This window comes from Myxocyprinus asiaticus, chromosome 9, assembly GCF_019703515.2.
Source record: "Myxocyprinus asiaticus isolate MX2 ecotype Aquarium Trade chromosome 9, UBuf_Myxa_2, whole genome shotgun sequence".
In the NCBI taxonomy this organism is placed as follows: domain Eukaryota; kingdom Metazoa; phylum Chordata; class Actinopteri; order Cypriniformes; family Catostomidae; genus Myxocyprinus; species Myxocyprinus asiaticus.
Window position 1 is genome coordinate 23788328 of NC_059352.1, and position 21089 is coordinate 23809416.

General features: G+C 39.6%; 1 protein-coding gene across 14 annotated transcripts in view; it reads right to left on the reverse strand.

The window, feature by feature from the left end:
* LOC127445810 (dedicator of cytokinesis protein 7-like) overlaps positions 1-20444 on the reverse strand; it is an 89265-nt gene extending 68821 nt beyond the window's left edge. For all 14 annotated transcript variants that reach the window (XM_051706155.1, XM_051706156.1, XM_051706152.1 and 11 more), the window contains exons 1-14: positions 20347-20444; positions 14833-14935; positions 14473-14648; positions 12593-12661; positions 11332-11461; positions 10991-11203; positions 10753-10838; positions 10601-10667; positions 9867-10016; positions 9581-9661; positions 1850-2012; positions 1543-1685; positions 1213-1306; positions 908-1070 (exon numbers count right to left, since the gene is read on the reverse strand). In XM_051706155.1, coding sequence (XP_051562115.1) covers positions 908-1070; positions 1213-1306; positions 1543-1685; positions 1850-2012; positions 9581-9661; positions 9867-10016; positions 10601-10667; positions 10753-10838; positions 10991-11203; positions 11332-11461; positions 12593-12661; positions 14473-14648; positions 14833-14935; positions 20347-20384 — 1676 coding nt within the window. In that variant the 5' untranslated portion in view covers positions 20385-20444. The remainder of the gene's footprint in view (positions 1-907; positions 1071-1212; positions 1307-1542; positions 1686-1849; positions 2013-9580; positions 9662-9866; positions 10017-10600; positions 10668-10752; positions 10839-10990; positions 11204-11331; positions 11462-12592; positions 12662-14472; positions 14649-14832; positions 14936-20346) is intronic.
* Between the last annotated feature and the right edge of the window lie 645 nt (positions 20445-21089).

The window sequence follows — 21089 nt, forward strand, 5'->3', positions numbered from 1 at the left end:
GTGCTGTGGGGTTCTGTATAAAATCATTTCATTTGATAAAAATAATACAATATCTTGTATAAAATTAATTGTTATACTTTCATTTGATTAAAGTTTTAATTAACTATTTTATTTAAACACCATTTTGATGATAAAATTTAAATAAATTGTTGATATGGAATTCAGAAAAAATAAAACAAAAAAACAGGTATCAGACCCAGTATCGGCGAGTACCAAAAAGAAAGTAGCGGTACTCATAATTGTTCTCAAAAAAATAGTATTGGGACATCCGTAATAATAATGTATTTACATTAGGCTTGGGATTGTTGTGTTTTCAAATATATTTCTCATCACAACTTAGGTAAAGTGTGAGCGGCAGGGTATATTTAAAGGTGTTGTGCACCGGATGTGTCTGGCGGACGACATAGCGCAATCTAAAATTTGAAATAATAATTTTCTATGACGGTACATACACAGCATGGGATAAAATAAATAAATAATAATAAATAAAAACAAATACTGCAGAGTAGATCCTATGTTGTGATACCTGTGCCTCACGACCTGCTTCAGTAAATGTTGTATCACCCTCTTGTGGTCTCCCAATGCTATTACGCCAACTGACAGTGAATTGCAAAGCAAGCAAATTAGGCTTCTAATTTGAATGTTGGCTAATTGTAATATATCGATGCCTTTAAAAAATAAATTGATAAATTAGCATGCCGATCAATAATCGATACATTGATATTTTATGACATGCCTAATTTACATACTTTGCTATGATGCTTGCATTGAAAATCCATTAAAATAATAGTTATTGATGTTCATTATAATTTAATATACCTTCTGCAGTACCGCTGCAAAATCCCTGTTAAATTCCCCGCTCTAGACTTTAATCAAAAGTGATACAGACCCGCTCTAGAGGTGATACCTGTATGTGGTGTTGGGCACATAGATGTCCCTTGCGGGGAACTCCAGGATCTCTTTTGTTGGACGCACACGGCTGTCTGGATAAGGCTTAACTTGGAGCAGTTCAGGGGTCAGGCAATAGTGAGGGTTCTCAGGGGCTGGAGAGATGTCGATCTTTAACTGGGCTAAGATCATAAAGAAAATGAGTTATTACATAAACCTCAACCAAAACAAAAAAAGGAGAATTAATTAAATTGACTACAAATTCTGTACATAAATAGTTACTACAATTGCGAACTACCACTAAATATGTCATAAGTTATCTACCTGTGATAGGCCTCAGTCTACGCAGCACAGAGGATGGACGCCGCATGTCAGCTAAGAACTTGAATAGGTCTTCATCGCTGAGCCGATCTCCCTCCTAATACAAAAATAAAGAAGTACATTTTTCTTCAGATCAGATATTCAAAGGCTATGGGAAAACAACAGTGACACAATCAAAAGAAGAAAATATGAAGCTGTTAAAAACAGGGGATTGTGTAAACTTTGGTGGTCTGCATTATGTAATGACCGGTAACTGGAGGACAGTCAGCTTTCTATTAATGAGATCAATATTTAAATCAATTGTGGTCTGCTTTTTGAGAATAACAGTGTGACCTGTTTGAAGAAGTTGGTGACTGTCAGGGTGGCAGGTCTGAAGCTGGTCAGACTGCACGACTCATCTCCACTGGTGGTCCTCTCCAGAGAGCGGCGCCCCACAATACTTGAATTCCTACGCTCTGACCACGAGCCTTTGCGCTCTACATGATGGTACATAGTCGGTAGTTACACACTTCAATACTATTAGATCAAATGCTGTGCTGTGGTATAAAGATCTGCATGCACATTTTTAACATAAGGAAAACTTGTTCACAACCATCTGTGTCTTTTTACAACCCCAAACATATGTGTCAAAATGACTTACCTGACAGCCCCATCTCAAGCTCTGTGTCTCTCTCCAGACTGCCTGCACTGTTGACTATATTCATGAGGTGTATGGCCGTCCAGGCAAAGGGCATTCGGTAGCGCCCCAGTCGCTGGCAGAACTGTTCTGACTGACTGCGCAACTTTTCAAGCTTTTCCTTATTCTATGAGTCCCAGGATAAAAGTATCAGAAAATAAATGTCAGTCACCATGTTGTTTATGAATATACAGACAGAAATGTGGACAAAATGGTTAGAACCCAAAAAAAACAATTATGAATCTGAACGTCAGGTGTAGTGATATACTGTTATTATGGCAAGGCTGATTATTTGGACAATTTTTGGCCATTTGGCCAATAGCTCATTGCTGTGCCCAATTGGGCAATTAAAGGAATATTTTGGTTTCAATACAAGTTAAGCTCAACCGACAGCATTTGTGACATATTGTTGACTACTACTACAAAAATGTTTTGACTCGTCCTTCTTTTTCTTTAAAAAGTGTGTAAAAAAAAAAAATTACAGTGAGCCACTTACATGAAAGTGAATGGGGCTAATTTTTGGTGGGTTAAAAAGGCAGTGAATGTGAATCTTATAATTTTATAAAAGCACTTATATTAATTCTTCTTTTAAAACTTGTGTATTATTTGAGCTGTAAAGTTGTAAAAAGTTTCATATTTCCGGGATTACAGGGTTTACTGCATTGTCATGGAAACTAAGTTGTAAAATTTTATATAATAAAGTTAGTAAGCAATTTTACCAGGCTAAAATCATGTCAACACTCATACTGTTTACATCTTATGGCTATAATTTTAAAACAATAAGTATTTTAACATTTACGGATTGGCTCCATTCACTTCCATTATAAGTGCCTCAATGGAACCCAGATTTTTGTTTTTCTTTTTTTAAGAAAAGGAGGGAAAAGTCAAAAATATTTTTTGTGGTAATTAACATAATGTCACAAATGCTGTTGATTGAGCTTAACTTGTATCCCAGAATATTCCTTTAACAGAAGTCATCATTCAGCCTTGTGTTAGCTCCAAAATCTACCAACAGCCATGTCAATAAATAGTGTAAATTTTTTGTTTTCAAATATTATGTGAATTTTCAGCAAATATTGTTAATACGTGTTCATTCAATTTCAGCAATTTAGTGTACATGTATTTCTTATGAACTGCAATTTTCCTACATACAAGTATATAGAATATTATATACAGATATATACAGTATATTTACACACACCGATCAGCCACAACATTAAAACCACCTGTCTAATATGGTGTAGGTCCCCCTCGTGCCGCCAAAACAGCGCCAACTCGCATCTCAGAATAGCATTCTGAGATTCTATTCTTCTCACCACAATTGTACAGAGTGGTTATCTGAGTTACCATAGACTTGTCAGTTCGAATCAGTCTGGCCATTCATTGTTGACCTCTCTCATCAACAAGGCGTTTCCGTCCACAGAACTGCTGCTCACTGGATGTTTTGTGTTTTTGGCACCTGTAACAGGTTCGTTCAGTCATGTGAAGAGGAAATGGGAGTCGGGTGAACAATCCGGGGATTGTAATTATTATAACACTCTAATGTCAAACTTCTTGTTAACAGAAAAGATCACTTTTCAGCTATAAGTACCAACTCAAATATTTGCTTTTCAGAACACACGCACAGCTTCAAACTCTGCTTTCTCTCTCCCCTCTGGCGGTCTGGATTGTCTGGATTTAAATCCCTCTCCGCTCTTACTGCAAACACAAAACAGCTGCTAGAGGTGATTTTACTCAGCCACGCCCCCACCACCACATGCCCCCATCGCCCGACTCAGGCCGGGGAACCATCCGGCCTGTCACTTACTACCCACCCCCCCCAATTCCTAGAGAGGAAATCCACAATAGCCATCAGCGCCCCCGGCCTGTGGACCACCTCAAACTTAAACACTGGAAAGCTAGATACCAACGGGTGATACGCGCATTGTATCCTTCATGCGATGGAGCCACTGGAGCGGGGCGTGGTCTGAACAGAGGGTGAAAGCACGTCCCAACAGATAGTACCGGAGTGTGAGGACCACCCACTTGATGGCCAAACACTCCTTCTCGATTGCGCTGTACTTAGTCTCTCTCATAGAGAGCTTGCGACTAATGTACAGCACGGGGCGCTCCTCCCCTCCACCATCTGGGACAGTACCGCTCCCAACCCCATTTCAGGAGAGTGCAATAACAGCCCGCCGCAAAGTGCAGCTTTCACTTGCGTGAACGCCTGCTGACACGGCTCCGACCACTGGACCCCTTTTTAATAAGATCAGATAGCAGGCTTGTGACGGTCGAATAATTAGGCACAAACCTACGATAATAACCAGCCAGCCCCAGGAACTTTCTCACCTCCTTTTTGGTCTAAGGTCTCGTGCAGGCTGCAATTGCCGCGGTCTTATCAGTTTGGGGCTGCACTGGTTCATGACCCAAGTGGAAGCCCAGATACTGTACTTCCACCCATCCAACTGCACACTTCTTAGGGTTTGCCGTGAATCCCGCAGTCTCAACGACTTCAGGACAGCTCTCAAATGCTACAGGTGCTGCTGCCAATCATTACTGTAAATAATGATGTCATCCAGATAGGCAGCGCCGTAAGCGCCGTGCGGTCTGAGGATTCTGTCAATGAGCCACTGAAACGTAGCTGGGGCCCCGAACAAACAGAAAGGAATGGTGACAAATTGGTGTAAGCCAAACTGTGTGGAAAATGCAGTTTTTCACCGGACATGGGAGTTAAGGGGATCTGACTGCAAATATCCCTTTGTCAAATCCAGTGTTGAATAAAAGCGAGCCACGCCAGCCGATCGAGCAGTTCATCAATCCGAGGCATCGGGTACACATCAAAATTAGACACCGCATGTACTTTTCTATAATCCACACAGAACCGGACCGAGCCGTCACTCTTCGGAACCAACACCACCCGGCTGGCCTAGTCACTGTGGGACTCTTCTATTACCCCCATATCCAGCATGGCCTTTAATTCTTCTCGAACCACATTTTTTGTGTTTGGGTAATCGGTAGGGACGACTGTGTACCACTACCCCTGGGGTTGTTTCGATATGGTGCTGTATGACAGTAGCTCTCAATCAGGGGGTCGGGACCCACTAGGAGGCCTCAGCACACTTCCAGGGGGGCCTCAAGATCTCTTACAATTATTTAAAATATTATAGATTATTATAATTTTTATATAATAATTATAATTCAACTTCCTGAAAATGCTAAAAATTTAATAACTCCCTTCAACAGCTTGCTTTTTATGAAGACTATACAGTTCTAGAATCACAAGTTAAGGAAATATCTTATAATAGAAATATCTTATAAATATCTAATAGCCTACATGGGGGTCCTTCAAATATTTTCTCCAACAATGGGGGGACTTGGAGTCAAAAAGGTTGAGAACCACTGCTCTATGAGATTCATACGACCGGGAAGAGAATTCTCTTTGCAACCTGGCAACCTCCGTGACTTGTGATAGTGAGAGGTGGTCTCCGCAAGTAACTGGGGTGACTCGATTGGTGGTTTTTAAGTTCACCTCAGGTCCGAGCTCCTCCCTCTCCGAAACCACCGTTGCTAAAGTCACGGGGACTGCCTCTCTCCATGGTTTTAGGAGATTGAGGTGGTAAATCTGATGTGCTCTGCCTCTATCCATTCATTTAGCCTCATAATCAATTTCCCAGACTCACCGTGTGACCTCAAAGGGCCCTTGTCAATTGCCGAGTAATTTAGAGCTAGATGTGGGGAGTAATACAAGAACTTTATCTCCCAGTGCAAATTCCCGTAGCCGAGTACCCCTATTATACAGCCGGCTTTGACATTCTTGAGCCTGGTGCAAATTCTCCTGTGTTAATTGCCCCAGTGTGTAGAGTTTTGCTCTTAGGTCAAGAACGTATTGAATTTCGTTTTTGCCGTTTGAAGGTCCCTCCACCAATTTTCCCGTAGAACGTTGACCATTCCATGCAGTCGATGCCCGTACAATAATTAAAATGGGGAGAACCCCATGGAGGCTCGCGGGACCTCTCAAACTGCAAATAATAGGGGCTCGAGCCACTTGTCCCAATTTTGAGCGTCTTCATGCACAAACTTATGAATCATATTTTTTAGTGTCTGATTAAATCATTCGACCAAGCCATCCTTTTGGGGATGATGCGATTTAATCCCCAATAATTCGTACAGTACGCATAGTGTGTGTGTGACATAAACATAGTGCTTTGATCAGTGAGGATTTCTTTCGGAATCCCCACTCGGGAGATTATTCTGAAGAGTGCCTCCGCAACATTACGTGCTGAGATTACCTGATACCGGATATCGCATTGCGTAGTCCACCGGAACCAACACAAAGCGATGCCCATGTGCTGTCTGCTCTAATGGCCCGATGAGGTCCATACCAATTCGTTCGAAGGGGACCTCGATCAACGGAAGGGGCCGCAATGGCACTCTTGGGGTGGCTGGCGGATTCACCAGCTGACATTCATGGCATGCCGCACACCATCTGCAAACATCCCCATGAATTCCCGGTCAATAGAAACGGGCCATTAGACGGTTCAGTGTCTTTTCTTGCCCTAAGTGGCCCACCATCGGATTATGATGTGCCGTCTGGAATTCCAGACGGCTCTTCAGGATTAATAATTGGGTTGTATCTTCCTTTGTCTGAGTGTGCTGTATCACTCGATACAACCGATTCTAGATCATTGAAAAACACGGATATGCAAGTGCAATGGCTGGAGGCGTTGACCATCAATCACTTTCACTTGATCTAAGGTGTCTCTGAGGGTCTCGTCTCACATCTGCTCCAGAGGGAAATCCCCTGCAGGGAATCCTCTAAGGGCTGGGGAAGTCGAGACTTGCCCCTCCCTTATGTCTTCCTGACGCGGAGCTGACGTAGATGGTCCTGGCTCTGCCTCCCCTGCCAGTGAATTACAAACCACACAACGACACATTTTGTTACAGGACCCATCTACACAAATTTCCCTCAATAAAGTGGTAAATGCCGGCCAATTCGTAACCAAGATTAGTAGATGTGTGAGGCGGGGACTATCCACAGCCTCGACACTGTGCTTTTGTCCTCGAAATTGAATGATGACAGTCACTCACCTTACCTTCACCCGCCACCTTGTACCCAAAGCCTCGGATTGAACAAAGCTTTGGTGAATCTGGTGGCCCAGACTTCACCCCCACACCCACGGCAGTGGATTTACCCGCCTGTGGGGGAAAGCAGAGAGTGTTAGGGGAAGCCAGAAGGATGAATGGCCCATGGGACCGGGGAACAGGTTTTGATAAAGGAATTCCCCGTTTCCGGGGAACAGGAACGGGATGAGGGGGAGGGCAGTGGGAGCGAGAGAGAAAAGGGCTCGCCAGCCCCCCGGATATGCTACTATATAGTCAGCCAACTGGATCGTCTCCTCTTGCGACACCGGACGGTGGCACTGGACCCACTCCGCTGTCCCCTTCGGTAGCCGGAAGACTAACTGCTCCAGCACCATGATGCTGATGATGTCGTCTGTGTTGCCCTCCTCTTCAGCCAGCAACCAACGCCGGCAGGCGTCGGGGAGCTGTTGAATTCTTGAATTTACTCAGAATGGTGCCAAAACCAAAAAACATCCAGTGAGTGGCAGTTCTATGGATGATAATGCCTTGTTGATGAGAGAGGTCAACAGAGAATGGCCAGACTGGTTCGAACTGACAAAGTCTACGGTAACTCAGATAACTGCTCTGTACACTTGTGGTGAGAAGAATAGCATCTCAGAATGCTATTCTGAGATGCGGGTTGGTGCTGTTTTGGCGGCACGAGGGGGACCTACACAATATTAGGCAGGTGGTTTTAATGTTGTGGCTGATTGGTGTATATGCAAATCCTTTGGAATTAGCTGGTTTTCTGCATTAATTGGCCATAAAATGCAATCTCATTTTCATCAAAGTCACAAGTACAAACAAACACAATGTGCTTAAGCTAACAACACACAAACAATTATAATCTTCCATGTCTTTATTGAACACATCGAATTAAACATTCATAGTGCTGTGGAAAAAAATAGGTGTACCCTTGGATTTAATAACTGGTCGACCCTCTTTTGGCAGCAATGACATCAACCAAGCATTTCCGGTATTCAGAGTACTGCACATGGGCGGGTAACCGACGAGTGAATCGATAATATTTGATGTAATGGGTGGAAAAATATTTACATTGCCATTTGTGGTGCAGGTCGGGAATCAATAGGCACAGGCGGGTCTGCGGGTCAGATAGCAATGGCTATTTTTTTAAATGTCAAATAATGTTCTCCTTTCCCATCTTTTTTTCTGTTAATTGTCACCACAACGTTAGGCTAAGTGTCTGTTTTAATTAAATGCTCCAACTCAGAGTGTCCAATGTTTGCTTGTGTGACATGAGCAAATAAACAATTTGCCTACCTGAAGTAGTTGATTTAATTGAATGCGGGTACGGTTCAGATCGCAGTCTTTATGTCGGGTCGGGTACGGGCTTAGGATATCTGGTGTGAATGGCTCTCCTGAGGTCATTCCACAGCAACTTGATAGGGTTAAGGTCTGGGCTCCTCCAAAAGGAGGATTTTCTTTTTTTATTTAAGCCATTCTGTAGTGGATTTCCTTCAATGTTTAGGGTAATTGTCCTGCTGCATTACCCAACTTCTACTGAGTTTCAGCTGGTGCACAGCCAACCTGACATTATCCTGTGGGATATCTTGATAAACTTGGGAACACATTTTTCCCTCAGTGATGGCAAGCGGTCCATGCCCCGAGGCAGCAAAGCAGCCCCAAATCAAGATGCTCCCTCCACCGTACTTCAACGTTGGGATGATATTTTCAGGTTGGCATGCAGTGCCCTTTTATCACCATACATAGTGCTGCGTGTTTTTCCCAAATAATTCAACCTTAGTTTCGTCAGTCCACAAAACATTTTCCCAGTAGTGTTGTGGAGTGTAAAGGTGGTCTTTGGCAAACTTCAGGCATGCAGCAATGTTTTTGTTGGAAAGCAGCTGCTTCCTGCATGGTGTTCTGTCATGGACACCATGCCTGTTTAAAGTTTTCTGAATAGTAGACTCATGAGCAGAGATGTTGACCAGTTCCAGTGATTCTTTCAAATCCTTACCTTTCTTTTCTTTTTTTACCTCATTGAGCATTCTGCTGTGTGCCTTTTGAGTCATCTTTGCTAGATGGCCACTTCTAGGGAGAGTAGCTGCAATACTAAATCATCTCCATTTATAGACAATTTATCTAACTTTGGACAGATGAATATCTAAGCTCTTCAAGATAACTTTGTAACACTTTCCAGCTTTATGCAAAGCAACAATTCTTGATCTTAGGTCTTCTGAGATCTCTTTTTTGCGAGGCATGGTCCACGTCAGCAGATGACAAGGTTTGCCAACTCCTGACTCTAATTAGCTTTTGTTGAAGTCATTAGCCTAGGGGTTCACATACTTTTTCCCAACCTATACTGTGAATGTTTGATGTATTCAATATGTACAAGAACAAAACAATAATTTGTGTGTTATTAGTTAAAACAGATTGAGTTTGTTCATTATTGTAACATAGATGAATATCAAACAAGATTTTAAGATACATTTATAGATAAACGCAGGTAATTCCAAAGGGTTCACATATTTTTTATATTTATGCATTATATCGTCATCTATCAACCTGCTCTCTAAAATGGATAAAAACCCATTTGGGTAGATCACTAGTAGAGCTGATGGCAGGTCTTACTTTGGCAGCATCAGACTCTTTGAAGACCATGTAAGGCTCTGCACACTCTCCAATATCTCCCTGTTGTAGCACCTTCTCAAGCTGCAAGCAAACACAGTCCAGATGACACTGATTAATGCACTGCTATAGCACGCTTTCGGTCAACACTACTCAAAATCAACAATGTAATCAACCAATAAATAATTAAAAACAACTGCAATAATCATCAAGCATTCAACTACCATAAAAAAGACAATGTCTTAGACAGGAGGTTGTTAGAAGAAAGATGTTAAATAAGGTAACCAGCCTTGATGACGAGGAAGACATCTTGGGAAGGGTAGGTGATGGAGAATACGGCAGAGCGGGCCAGGGTAGAAATAGCAGCAGATGGGATGTGTGGCCGCAGCATGGCCTTCGTTTGCTCTGAGTTTAAGTCAAAGTAAAAGTTCTCTGATATCTGAGGATGAAGACAAGAGAATGAAAATGTATGGTAGGTAATCGTGCAGAGGCACAACTAGCAACTGAACAGGTGACTACTACCCTCTAGTGTTCAAACCAGCCAAGGCTGTCATGGGATTTTCCCAAAAGGGTAAAATGCAACATTATTAACTATAATATTTGCTTCCTTTGGTTTTGGAAATCTGTGGGGAAACAGAATTTCCATCCAATTTTAAAATTCCTGCTATTTAAAAAAATAATAATAATAATTCTAGTGTCATGCAAGTTTATGTAATTTACAAGAATCTGCATGCATTATTAGCTCTGCTGTTATTTTCAGTCGCAACTACAGTGACAAAAGCTATTTTTATTTAAGAAATCCTAAACCACCTGTAATAGGGGCCACATATAATGTAATTAGAAATAGTGTATGGAAGCATAATACAATGAAAATGTACATGCTCTACACACTCAAACCTCACATTAGCCTTTTAATGAAATTTTTATTCAAGCAGTAAATTACTTGTATTATTTTGGATTGATTTGGTACTATGCTAGATTTCTACAGAATGTTTTGTGTGCTCCCAATGCACACAAGCTCACCTTTTTCTTTTCTTTGACATCATATAAGGCCAAACTTGCAAATATTGGCTCAATTTCTATCTCAAACCTTAAAAGGGAGACAGAAGCAAGTCAGCAAAATTGCAGCCATTACTATTACATTTCAGTACACGAAAAGGTTGTTCCCCACTTACTTCAAGGACAAACACTTGACAAGAAGCCTCTGGCCAAAATGCTCTTTAGGAACATCAGGCACACAGTGGCGCTCAATCGGCTCTTCCTACAGGTGGAAAAAATAACGACTGATGCAAAAAGAGTACGGACATCTTGAATAGTCTGAACTTGACTGAACCATAGTACTCTTTGCTGACAATTAAGCATTCAAAAACATCTAATCTACATAAACCACTAAAAGCAAAAGTCATCCTGTACCTCATCCAAAGCAGGATGCAGTGCAAAGAGTTCTCGATGACGATTGGATTTGCGAAGGTCCTCATTGTGCCGATCGATCTCTTCGTTGGGTACTCGATCCAAAAGGTGAGGCAGCAGAGCATCAGGCTGAGAGTTCTTCAGGTCAAATATACTGCAGGCCCAGCTACCACGTGGAGTATCATCTATTGACATGGACCTCCGCTTCAGATCATCCTGCAAAACACAATACAGTTCTCAGTTATATTCAGAGAGGAACTCCAAGGCATACAGGGGTATTGTGCTACAAGGCTTAGAAAAAATCATACGATAACACATAACTGCAGAACAATCAAGAGTTTTACCTGATCGTCCTGATAGTTGCTGTGATCTGGTAACTCATCAGACTCAAAAACCTGTTTTGGTAAACCTCTCTGCCTCTCCTTCTGCTTATCCAAAGTATTGGGGTTAAACGCAGTGCCCAATTTGTGGTACCTGTGCATCCAAAATATTTCAGTTATGGCCTGTATGCCCTGTATTTAAAAGCCCCAGTCAAAATTAACATGTAAAAGCACCATGAGCATTAGAGAAATTTACCAAGGTAATCCTAGGATTTCTTCACACAGCAATTTCATCCGCAGAACTCCCCATAAAGTTTGCAGAACTGAAATACTCACCATACACAAAGTTCTACACATATCCTGCCCTTTTGCCCTTTTCGTGTTCATTTATGCTTTCAGCTACCGAATAGTGTGTAGTTCACTTTGCTCCATATAATACAAAATTCTATTTTGCAGACTCCCCCAAATCAATAAGTGAACAGCTATTTCACATTTAATTTAATTTCATAGTTATAATAAAACCTGAAATGCATAAAGTAAAAGGTAAAAAAGCAAACTAGGAGCTTAAAGAGATAGTTCACCCAAAAATGAAAATTCTCTCATCATTTACTCACCTCATGCCATCCCAGATGTGTATTACTTTCTTTCTTCTGCTAAACACAAACAAAGATTTTTAGAAGAATGTCTCAGCTCTGTTGGTCCTTACAATACAAGTAAATGGTGACCAGACCTTTGAAGCTCCAAAAATCACGTAAAGGCCACATAAAATCCATAAGACTCCAGTGGTTAAATCCATATCTTCAGAAGCGTTATGATAAGTGTGGGTGAGAAACAGATCAATATTTAAGTCCTTTTTAACTTTCACATTCTTTTACATTTTGAAAGTGAAAGTGGAACTTAAAAATTTATCTGTTTCTCACCCAAAACGATTGCATTGCTTCAGAAGACATATATTAAACCACTGGAGTCTTATGGGTTACTTTTATGTGGCCTTTATGTGATTTTTGGAGCTTCAAAGGTCTGTTCACCATTCACTTGCATTGTAAGGACCAACAGAGCTGAAATATTCTTTAAAAATCATTGTTTGTGTCCTGCTGAAGAAAGAAAGTCATACACATCTAGGATGGCATGAGTGTGAGTAAATGATGAGAATTTAAATTTTTTGGGTGAACTATACCTTTAACCACATGTAAAAATGAAAGCCTGAATGGATTCTGAATGAAAAGAGCAAACAGAGACCAGGAGGAAATGTAGTAAAGCATTTAAAACTCTCTGAATGTCATACTTGCGGTTAACGACAGCCCAGTCCTCAGTGTAAGATCGGATGCAGTCTCTGACGTGTGAGTCACTGTCACTGTAAAATTATTTAAGAGGAACACAAATATGCTTAATCAATATGTCTGCGCACCAAAAGAATGCAATGACAAGAAAGTATTGACAGCTTTGAGGAATTGCACAGATCTCTAGACAAAATTAAAAGCAATCATGAAAGAGAGAAAAATTGGTTACCTACTATTAGAAGAACAAAGTCAAAAAAAAAAAAAAAAAACTCTATATGGTCTATAATCAAGACATATCTACAAAATCATTTTTATGCAAAAAAACCCAAAACTTTTCTGACCTATGCTAAATGAAGTGGAAAGCAAGTGGCTTTACAACAGTTCAATTTACTTCAAATTCTGTTTAGCGAACACTGACAATAGCTATGTTTCCATCCATGTTGCAAATTTAATATATGCGAAAAACCATAATATCGCAAAAACAATGTGCGAATAAAGCTGCATTTCCATCCCATGTATTCAAAAGAACAAAATCTTCACTTCCGGAAACATTGTAGCCACTGTGACTCATTTATTAATGAAATACTCATGGTTTAGAGCACGCAGACAAAAACAGTCTAGAAGAACTTTGTCTCATGTCTGGGAGCGACAAAGGCACACAGTTCTGGGAGCACTGTATGTGTGCGTTCCTCCTCCTTTGCCATGTGGATATATAATATATTTTTCAAAAGTGTCAATAAACCTGCTCTTCAGCACAGTTCAAGTTTGTATTCACCTTATTTGCTCTGCAAACTCTTTTTTTCAGCACACCATTATTTCAGGATAACCAGAGCAATATTTTAGATGCGATAATAGTAGTCCAAAAACCCAGCAGAGAATTCGCAATGGGTTCCCTCTGGATTTTCCTATGGGTTTTTAAACTTATGAGTAAAATAAGGTCTGTGGTAAACATTACTTGACGAACCATGGACGTTTTGTTCTACAACAAAAATAACACACAGTCATACCTCAAACGTGAGATTTGAAGCCGCCTTGCGTTTAAAAAAAAAAAAAAAACGTATTTTATTTAATACGGCTTCAAAATTCATGTCTGAGGTATGAATGTGAGTAATTTATGTTGTAGAACAAATGTCCACGTATCATCAAGTAATGGTTACCACAGACCTTATTTTTCTCATAAGTTCAAAAACCCCATTATAAAAACCCATACAAAAATCCAGAGGGAACCCATGGCGAATTAGATTTCCGGGTTCACCTACAAATTGACGACACGGCTGAACAGCTCTACTGGCCCGCAGTTTAGTCCAGTTATGAATTAATTATTCAGTCATATGAAATTTTTTATGCACATCTTGTATTCCTAATAAATTCAATAGGAGTTTATTCAGTAAATGTGTTTCCATCATAGTTTATGCTCATTTCTTCTTATCGAATAAAAAATGTATCCACCTCAAGCAAGCGTCTACGTATTTTATGCGTATTTTGGAGATTTTATTCGCATCTTGGCGTTTCATTCCAGCTGTTTTTAAGCGATATCCCAAAATGTGCATAACAATACATGGATGGAAACACAGAAAAACACTCTACAGAAAGATATGAGTAGAGTAGATACAGTTTAGTGTAGTAATCTAAATAAATTGTCCTGGAGAAGAAAATATTAATACCATGAAGCGGAGGATAAATGCACCAACTAATGTGCATATGTTATGATTTCCACTAAGAAACAGAAAGGGCAGTGTGTGAAACACACACAAGCAATGAAAACACATAGATTACCTGCACTGATTCCATTATATTAAATAATACCTCTTGTATTAAGTATATTTTTGATTCAAGGAGACTGCCTCAAGTCTATGAAACCAATCTACACTAAACACACACTCACCCCTCCTCGGGTACAGCCTGGCCAAGGGTCCGGCAATCTCTTGCCGTGTATATCACTTCAATGTCATCTGGAGGAAACTCAATCAGATCTCTCAGAGGTCCTGACTCAATAATGGATGGATGTGTGATCAAATACTCTTCAAAATCCACTGGCTCTACAGCCTCTGTCAGGGGAATCTGTAGGGAGATATCCAAAAGGAACAGTGAGAAAGAGAATGTGAAAAAGGTTGCATTATCCTGAGGTTATAGTGGCATATGGTGACTTTTTTTTATAGCACATTTTTTGTAACTAACATCTCAAATGTCAATTACTCAGATCTAATAGAGAAAATGCAAATTCTCCTTAAAATGTAGTACTTACAGTGTTGCTAGTTGCATTGCCACCCACACTAAGGTTTTTGAGAAGCTGAGGAGAGCCTCCATATTGACCATGAATCTGCTTCCTGACCTCAGCTGCTACAGTCCTGAAGAATAAAGAGAGAGAGAGAGGGAGTCAATCAAGCATGAGTGCATGGATGTGTGTGAGTCTCTATGTGTCTGAGAGCATGGATAGTATAATGCAGGGGTTTTAAAACTTTATGATGTCAAGGACCCCCAAATATGATAATCACCTTGCGAGGCACCCTCTGTGTGAAAAAAGTGTTAGCATGATATAACAACTGGCTTTTATAGTGCCATTGTACTAAAGCAAAATAATTATTTACATTTTAATTTGGCAGTCTTGTTTTTATTATAGTAATGTAAATGTACTTTCTTTTAATTAAATTTTTAATTTAAAATGAAGAAAAACAATTTCAATTAAAATCTAATTTATTAATATAGCACTTTTCATCATAAATATTGTTTCAAAGCAGCTTTAAAGAGAATAGTGAAGTACAACAATTATTTCTTACAAATAAGAAATGTTTTTTAATAATATATGAAATTATATTCAGATTTGTTTTTATTTCTGATGGTTTAAAACTATGACTGTCAATAGAATAAAATACTTCTGATCAATCCAATGTTTTCAGAATGCAATATTTATCATTTCAAATAATGCATTTTTTTTTTTTTTTTACTTTTTACTATTTTTTTTCTCTCTAAATTTGTTCGCGGACCTCATGGCACCCCCTTGAGGCCCACTGAGGGTCTCCAGACCCCAGTTTGAAAACCTCTGGTGTAATGCATATAGGCAGGCCAGACAAGGATCCCATGACCTGACAGTCATCTCGCATTAAGAAAAGCACAAAACAAAGACTATGTTCAGAATGGAATAATAGCGTACTGCCTTATGTATAGTGCTTAGTAGTTGTCAAATAACATGTCCATGCGCTTTCATGGTTCAACATCAAGATTTTATTTTCAATCATACATAATTTACATTTATGTACACTATATTGCCAAAAGTATTCGCTCACCCATCCAAATAATTGAATTCAGGTGTTCCAATCACTTCCATGGCCACATGTGTATAAAATGAAGCACCTAGGCATGCAGACTGCTTCTACAAACATTTGTGAAAGAATGGGCCGCTCTCAGGAGCTCAGTGAATTCCAGCGTGGTACTGTGATAGGATGCCACCTGTGCAACAAGTCCAGTCGTGAAATTTCCTCGCTACTAAATATTCCACAGTCAACTGTCAGTGGTATTATAACAAAGTGGAAGCGATTGGGAATGACAGCAACTCAGCCACGAAGTGGTAGGCCACGTAAAATGACAGAGCGGGGTCAGCGGATGCTGAGGTGCATAGTGCGCCAACTTTCTGCAGAGTCAATCGCTACAGACCTCCAAAGTTCATGTGGCCTTCAGATTAGCTCAAGAACAGTGCGTAGAGAGCTTCAAGGAATGGGTTTCCATGGCCGAGCAGCTGCATCCAAGCCATACATCACCAAGTGCAATGCAAAGCGTCAGATGCAGTGGTGTAAAGCACGCCGCCACTGGACTCTAGAGCAGTGGAGACGCGTTCTCTGGAGTGACGAATCACGCTTCTCCATCTGGCAATCTGGTGGACGGGTCTGCGTTTGGCGGTTGCCAGGAGAACGGTACTTGTCTGACTGCATTGTGCCAACTGTGAAGTTTGGTGGAGGGGGGATTATGGTGTGGGGTTGTTTTTCAGGAGCTGGGCTTGGCCCCTTAGTTCCAGTGAAAGGAACTCTGAATGCTTCAGCATACCAAGAGATTTTGGACAATTCCATGCTCCCAACTTTGTGGGAACAGTTTGGGGATGGCCCCTTCCTGTTCCAACATGACTGCGCACCAGTGCACAAAGCAAGGTCCATAAAGACATGGATGAGCGAGTTTGGTGTTGAAGAAATTGACTGGCCTGCACAGAGTCCTGACCTCAACCCGATAGAGCACCTTTGTGATGAATTAGAGCGAAGACTGCGAGCCAGGTCTTCTCGTCCAACATCAGTGTCTGACCTCACAAATGCGCTTCTGGAAGAATGGTCAAAAATTCCCATAAACACACTCCTAAACCTTGTGGAAAGCCTTCCCAGAAGAGTTGAAGCTGTTACAGCTGCAAAGGGTGGGCCGACGTCATATTAAACCCTATGGATTAAGAATGGGATGTCACTTAAATTCATATGCGTCTAAAGGCAGATGAGCGAATACTTTTGGCAATATAGTGTATATGAGAGTGTATATTTTAGATGTTGTAACTTGCTTTTCCACAGTTTTTTCAATGGAGGGTCAAGTCAAGTGCATTGCATTGTGGCATACATTTTCCCACAGAGTGTGCTCTGCTGTATCATATATAAGTCATCCAGATATTCCATGCATATAGAAAATATGTATACCGTCAACAGTATACTGCATACTTCTTAAAATGTACATGCAGTATGGCACTATAATATTTTAGATACAGCAAAAATCTTGTAATTCTTTTTTCTTATATGTCTTTTACTTTTTCTTATATAATTTATTCTTATATGTAAGTCACATTAGACAAAAACATCTGCTAGATAAACAGCTAAATCTTAAGATTTAAAAATACATTATTAAACTGTAGCATTTCGCAGTTTAATCGTACTACGCCATAGACCTGTGCACTAAATAGAAGTTGACTGAAAGAAAAATGTAAGAAATTCTGACACAACAGAAATGTATTACTAATGTATAGCAAAATAATATTCAATGTAATAACAATAATAATGGTAATAACAATAAATCAATAATAATTACATTTAAGCAATAGCATTCTCATAAGAGTGCTGTTGTACTGACTTCTGACTAAGTTTTCATCAATGTTTTCATGTATCTCAATATTTTAAATTGTTTATCTTTTGCAGAGCACTTTATTTGTTAAAAAAAAATTACACCAATGTTGTGATTTGCATTATGCTTTGAGGATCTGTATAGAAGCACTTCATTTGATAAAAATAACGTAATGTAATGTTGAAAATTAATTGTTCTATTTCCATTTGATTCAAGTTTTATGGATTAATTTGATTACACACCCTTTAAAATTGAATTAAACATTAAAACATGGAATTAAAAAAACAAAAACAGAATAAAAAAAGGAATTTGCAGAAAAATAAAACCCTAGGATATTTTATTTTATTTTTTGACCCAGGAATAGTCAAATAGCACACACAAATAAGAGTAATATGTTGTGTGACTAGGCAAGCTCGTTAAAATACTCTAAGACCCTGCTGCTGTGACTTCCAATAGGTTAATGATGAAGAGTCATTACTATTGGGGAAAAACATAGGATTGTAACTTATGTTTTATTTTAAGGTAAGAGATTTTAGGTCTGCAAGGTACGAGCAGAAATTAAACTTTCAAGCTTTGATTCAAACCAATGTTCTGCAGGTCAGCAGTAAAAGTCTAATTTACAGCATTATCAGAATGCCTGTTTAGCATAGTGTTGGTTTGGGAAGGGAAAAAAACCATCATGGGGCATCATGAAGGTTCCATGTAAAATGATGTAAAGAAAATAAAAATAATGATTTATTCAGAACCTCAAATCAGAATACTCCTCTAATCATTGGAGGATGACGTGCACTGAAACAACAACCCATCCCTAGTGCCCTTGTTGATTCTGGAGGGACCTTTATTTAGGCTGGACATTCCTGAAGAGCTAGCAGATGATTAGACTACATATGTGTTGTTTACCAAGGCATTGGGTACCTACTATCATGACTTTCAGTGCATACTTCACATCTTCTCTGAAAATGTCTTTCAGTGATTGTTCATTTAAGTAAACAGGGCTGTGAGAAACAATTTCTGTGATTTACAAGAGGAACTTTAAGATATCAAGTGATTCGATGAAAAAAAAAATAGTTGCATTGTCAGTAGTGCTTTCAGTTTTGATTTGACTGTGAAAACAGAAATTACCTTAAATTACAACCATTTATAATGGTCTTTTCTGTGGCCTTCTGTATCCTGTACTGTGGTTATTAGCTTTCCTGTCTTTTACCTCAATGAATAAAACAAAACAGTGTGCAATTTCTTCAGCATATGATTTCTCAATCAGGTTATGTAAGAAATAGCGATTAGAATCAGTGCAGCAGGTGCCACCAAGTCTCTCTTTAACTGATGCATTCATCCTATTACATTCACATCATTGACAAGACAAGGCAAAGGCATTCAAGCATCTGGGAAATGCCAAGAAGTGCATAGCAACCACAGGGGAGACTAAAAGGTCATTTCTTTTTTTAAATACATGTGAGGTCTAATCTGTGACTTCACATCCCAAAAAAATAAATAAATAAATAAATAAATCTCCATTTAAAAGAGATTCTTTTGTAATCCAATGATGAGACTTAATTATAGTCTATTATGATAACACATGGCTCTATTCCCCATAGTATGGGCCACTAGCCAAAATTGGAGTAAATCAAATGTGATGACAAAGCAACTAAACATCTATCACATAACATGAAAGAGTGCCAACAATGGTTAAAGTATCTTCTTGTGTTTTAATCATGCATTCTATTTAACATTGTTCTGGATCTCAGTCTGAAATGGCTGGGGGTAAAAAAATAGATGTATAATAGCTGCAAAACTACTACATCAATCCAACCATAGCCTAAATGCATTAAAAAATAAATAAAAAAATAAAAAATAAAAAAATAATATCTCGATAATTGTCACTTTGTGGTGTTAGATCGTAGATCAGAAGTAATACACTTCTCCATAATTTGCATTGGCGATCTCCAGGCTTAAAGTCATTGTTTACATTTACACAAAACATTCTTAATGCATGCATATTTTTAAGTCTCAATCACTTTGTTCCACACCAGAGTTTGTCAATCATTATGCTTGTATTCAAACCCCAAATCCAGAATGCACTGTACATTTACGATTCTAAGCACGCTCTGTGCACTGACTGCATAACAACATTTCACGATCATGCCGATGTGTCAGTATGTCTAGCCACCGACTTACAAACCCCAAACACTGCATTTCATTGACTGCCCCAATCCAGGCCGTCTGCATCATTAAATCTCTACATGGACTAAACAAAAGGCGCATCTATGAATTATAAACCCAACGACAAAGACTAATTTGAATGCATTGAGGCACAAAGGCATCATACTGCTGTCTTGCAGCTTAGGGTGGGTCACTCGGGCATCTCGATGGATTTGTGTCAAAATATAGTGAGCTACCAACCTCGGCAGCATTTCGAAAGCGCATTTGACGTCCAAGTATGCTGTCTAGGTTGGCAGCTCACTTGGTTTTGAGACAGAGCCTATAACTCATCGTCTGCTCCAGCTAACTCAAAGCCTAGGCCTTATTTGGGAAAGAGTGGCACGCTTACCAACTGCATCAGGCAGCAGCCAGTGAATGACTGCATGGCTCAGGGTGAACAAGTGTTAAAAATAAATAAATAAAAAAAAAAAAAAATTGCAATGAAGTTTTGGTTTTAAAATGTGTTAGATATCCTTACCTGCTGATTTTCTGGGCAAAGGCGCGGCGCTCAGCCATGACTATAGCCGCTGGGTGCTCGAAAAAACTCCAGCGCTCCAGCCGCCCGTATTCCAATAAGTCCCGCCCCCTGCGGCAGGAGTAGAGAGTAGGATACTCATAAGACGTCTGTGATTGGACGGTTGAGAAGTCGTTCATAAAGCCGTAGTAACCATAATAGGTGAGTAATACAGGGCGGGGTTTGAGAGAAAAACGTACCGTAAAAGTAGAAAAATAAACGCACGTAATCTTTTACGCCTCAAATGTCACTCATCCGCATAACAACTGCTAATATCCAGCCATTAATATTAAAAGAGTGAAAAGCTGAGATGTTTTAAGTATTATTTTTGTCTATTTGGATGCAGTTCTTCAGGTTTTTTTTTTTAGAAGCATCAACTTTTTATGGGACTCAGACAGTACTTCACAGTATTTTGCAGTTGGGATTGTGTGTTGGAGTTTTCCCAACGTGATTCATTTCCTGTGTGCACAATAGAGGGCTCTTTTTCAGGAAACTATCGGTTTTGCCTAAAGTGTGAAATGCATCCGTTTCCACTTCCATAAGTCATGCGTAATATGAAGTCACTGGCATTTTTATGTACATAAAATCGCATCATGTTTATGAAATAATGGGTGGCACTTGAAGCTTCTGCTTATGAATAATAATATGACTATAAAGAGCTAAATATTGCTTTAATATGAACTAAAGAAAATAATAATACAACGCTT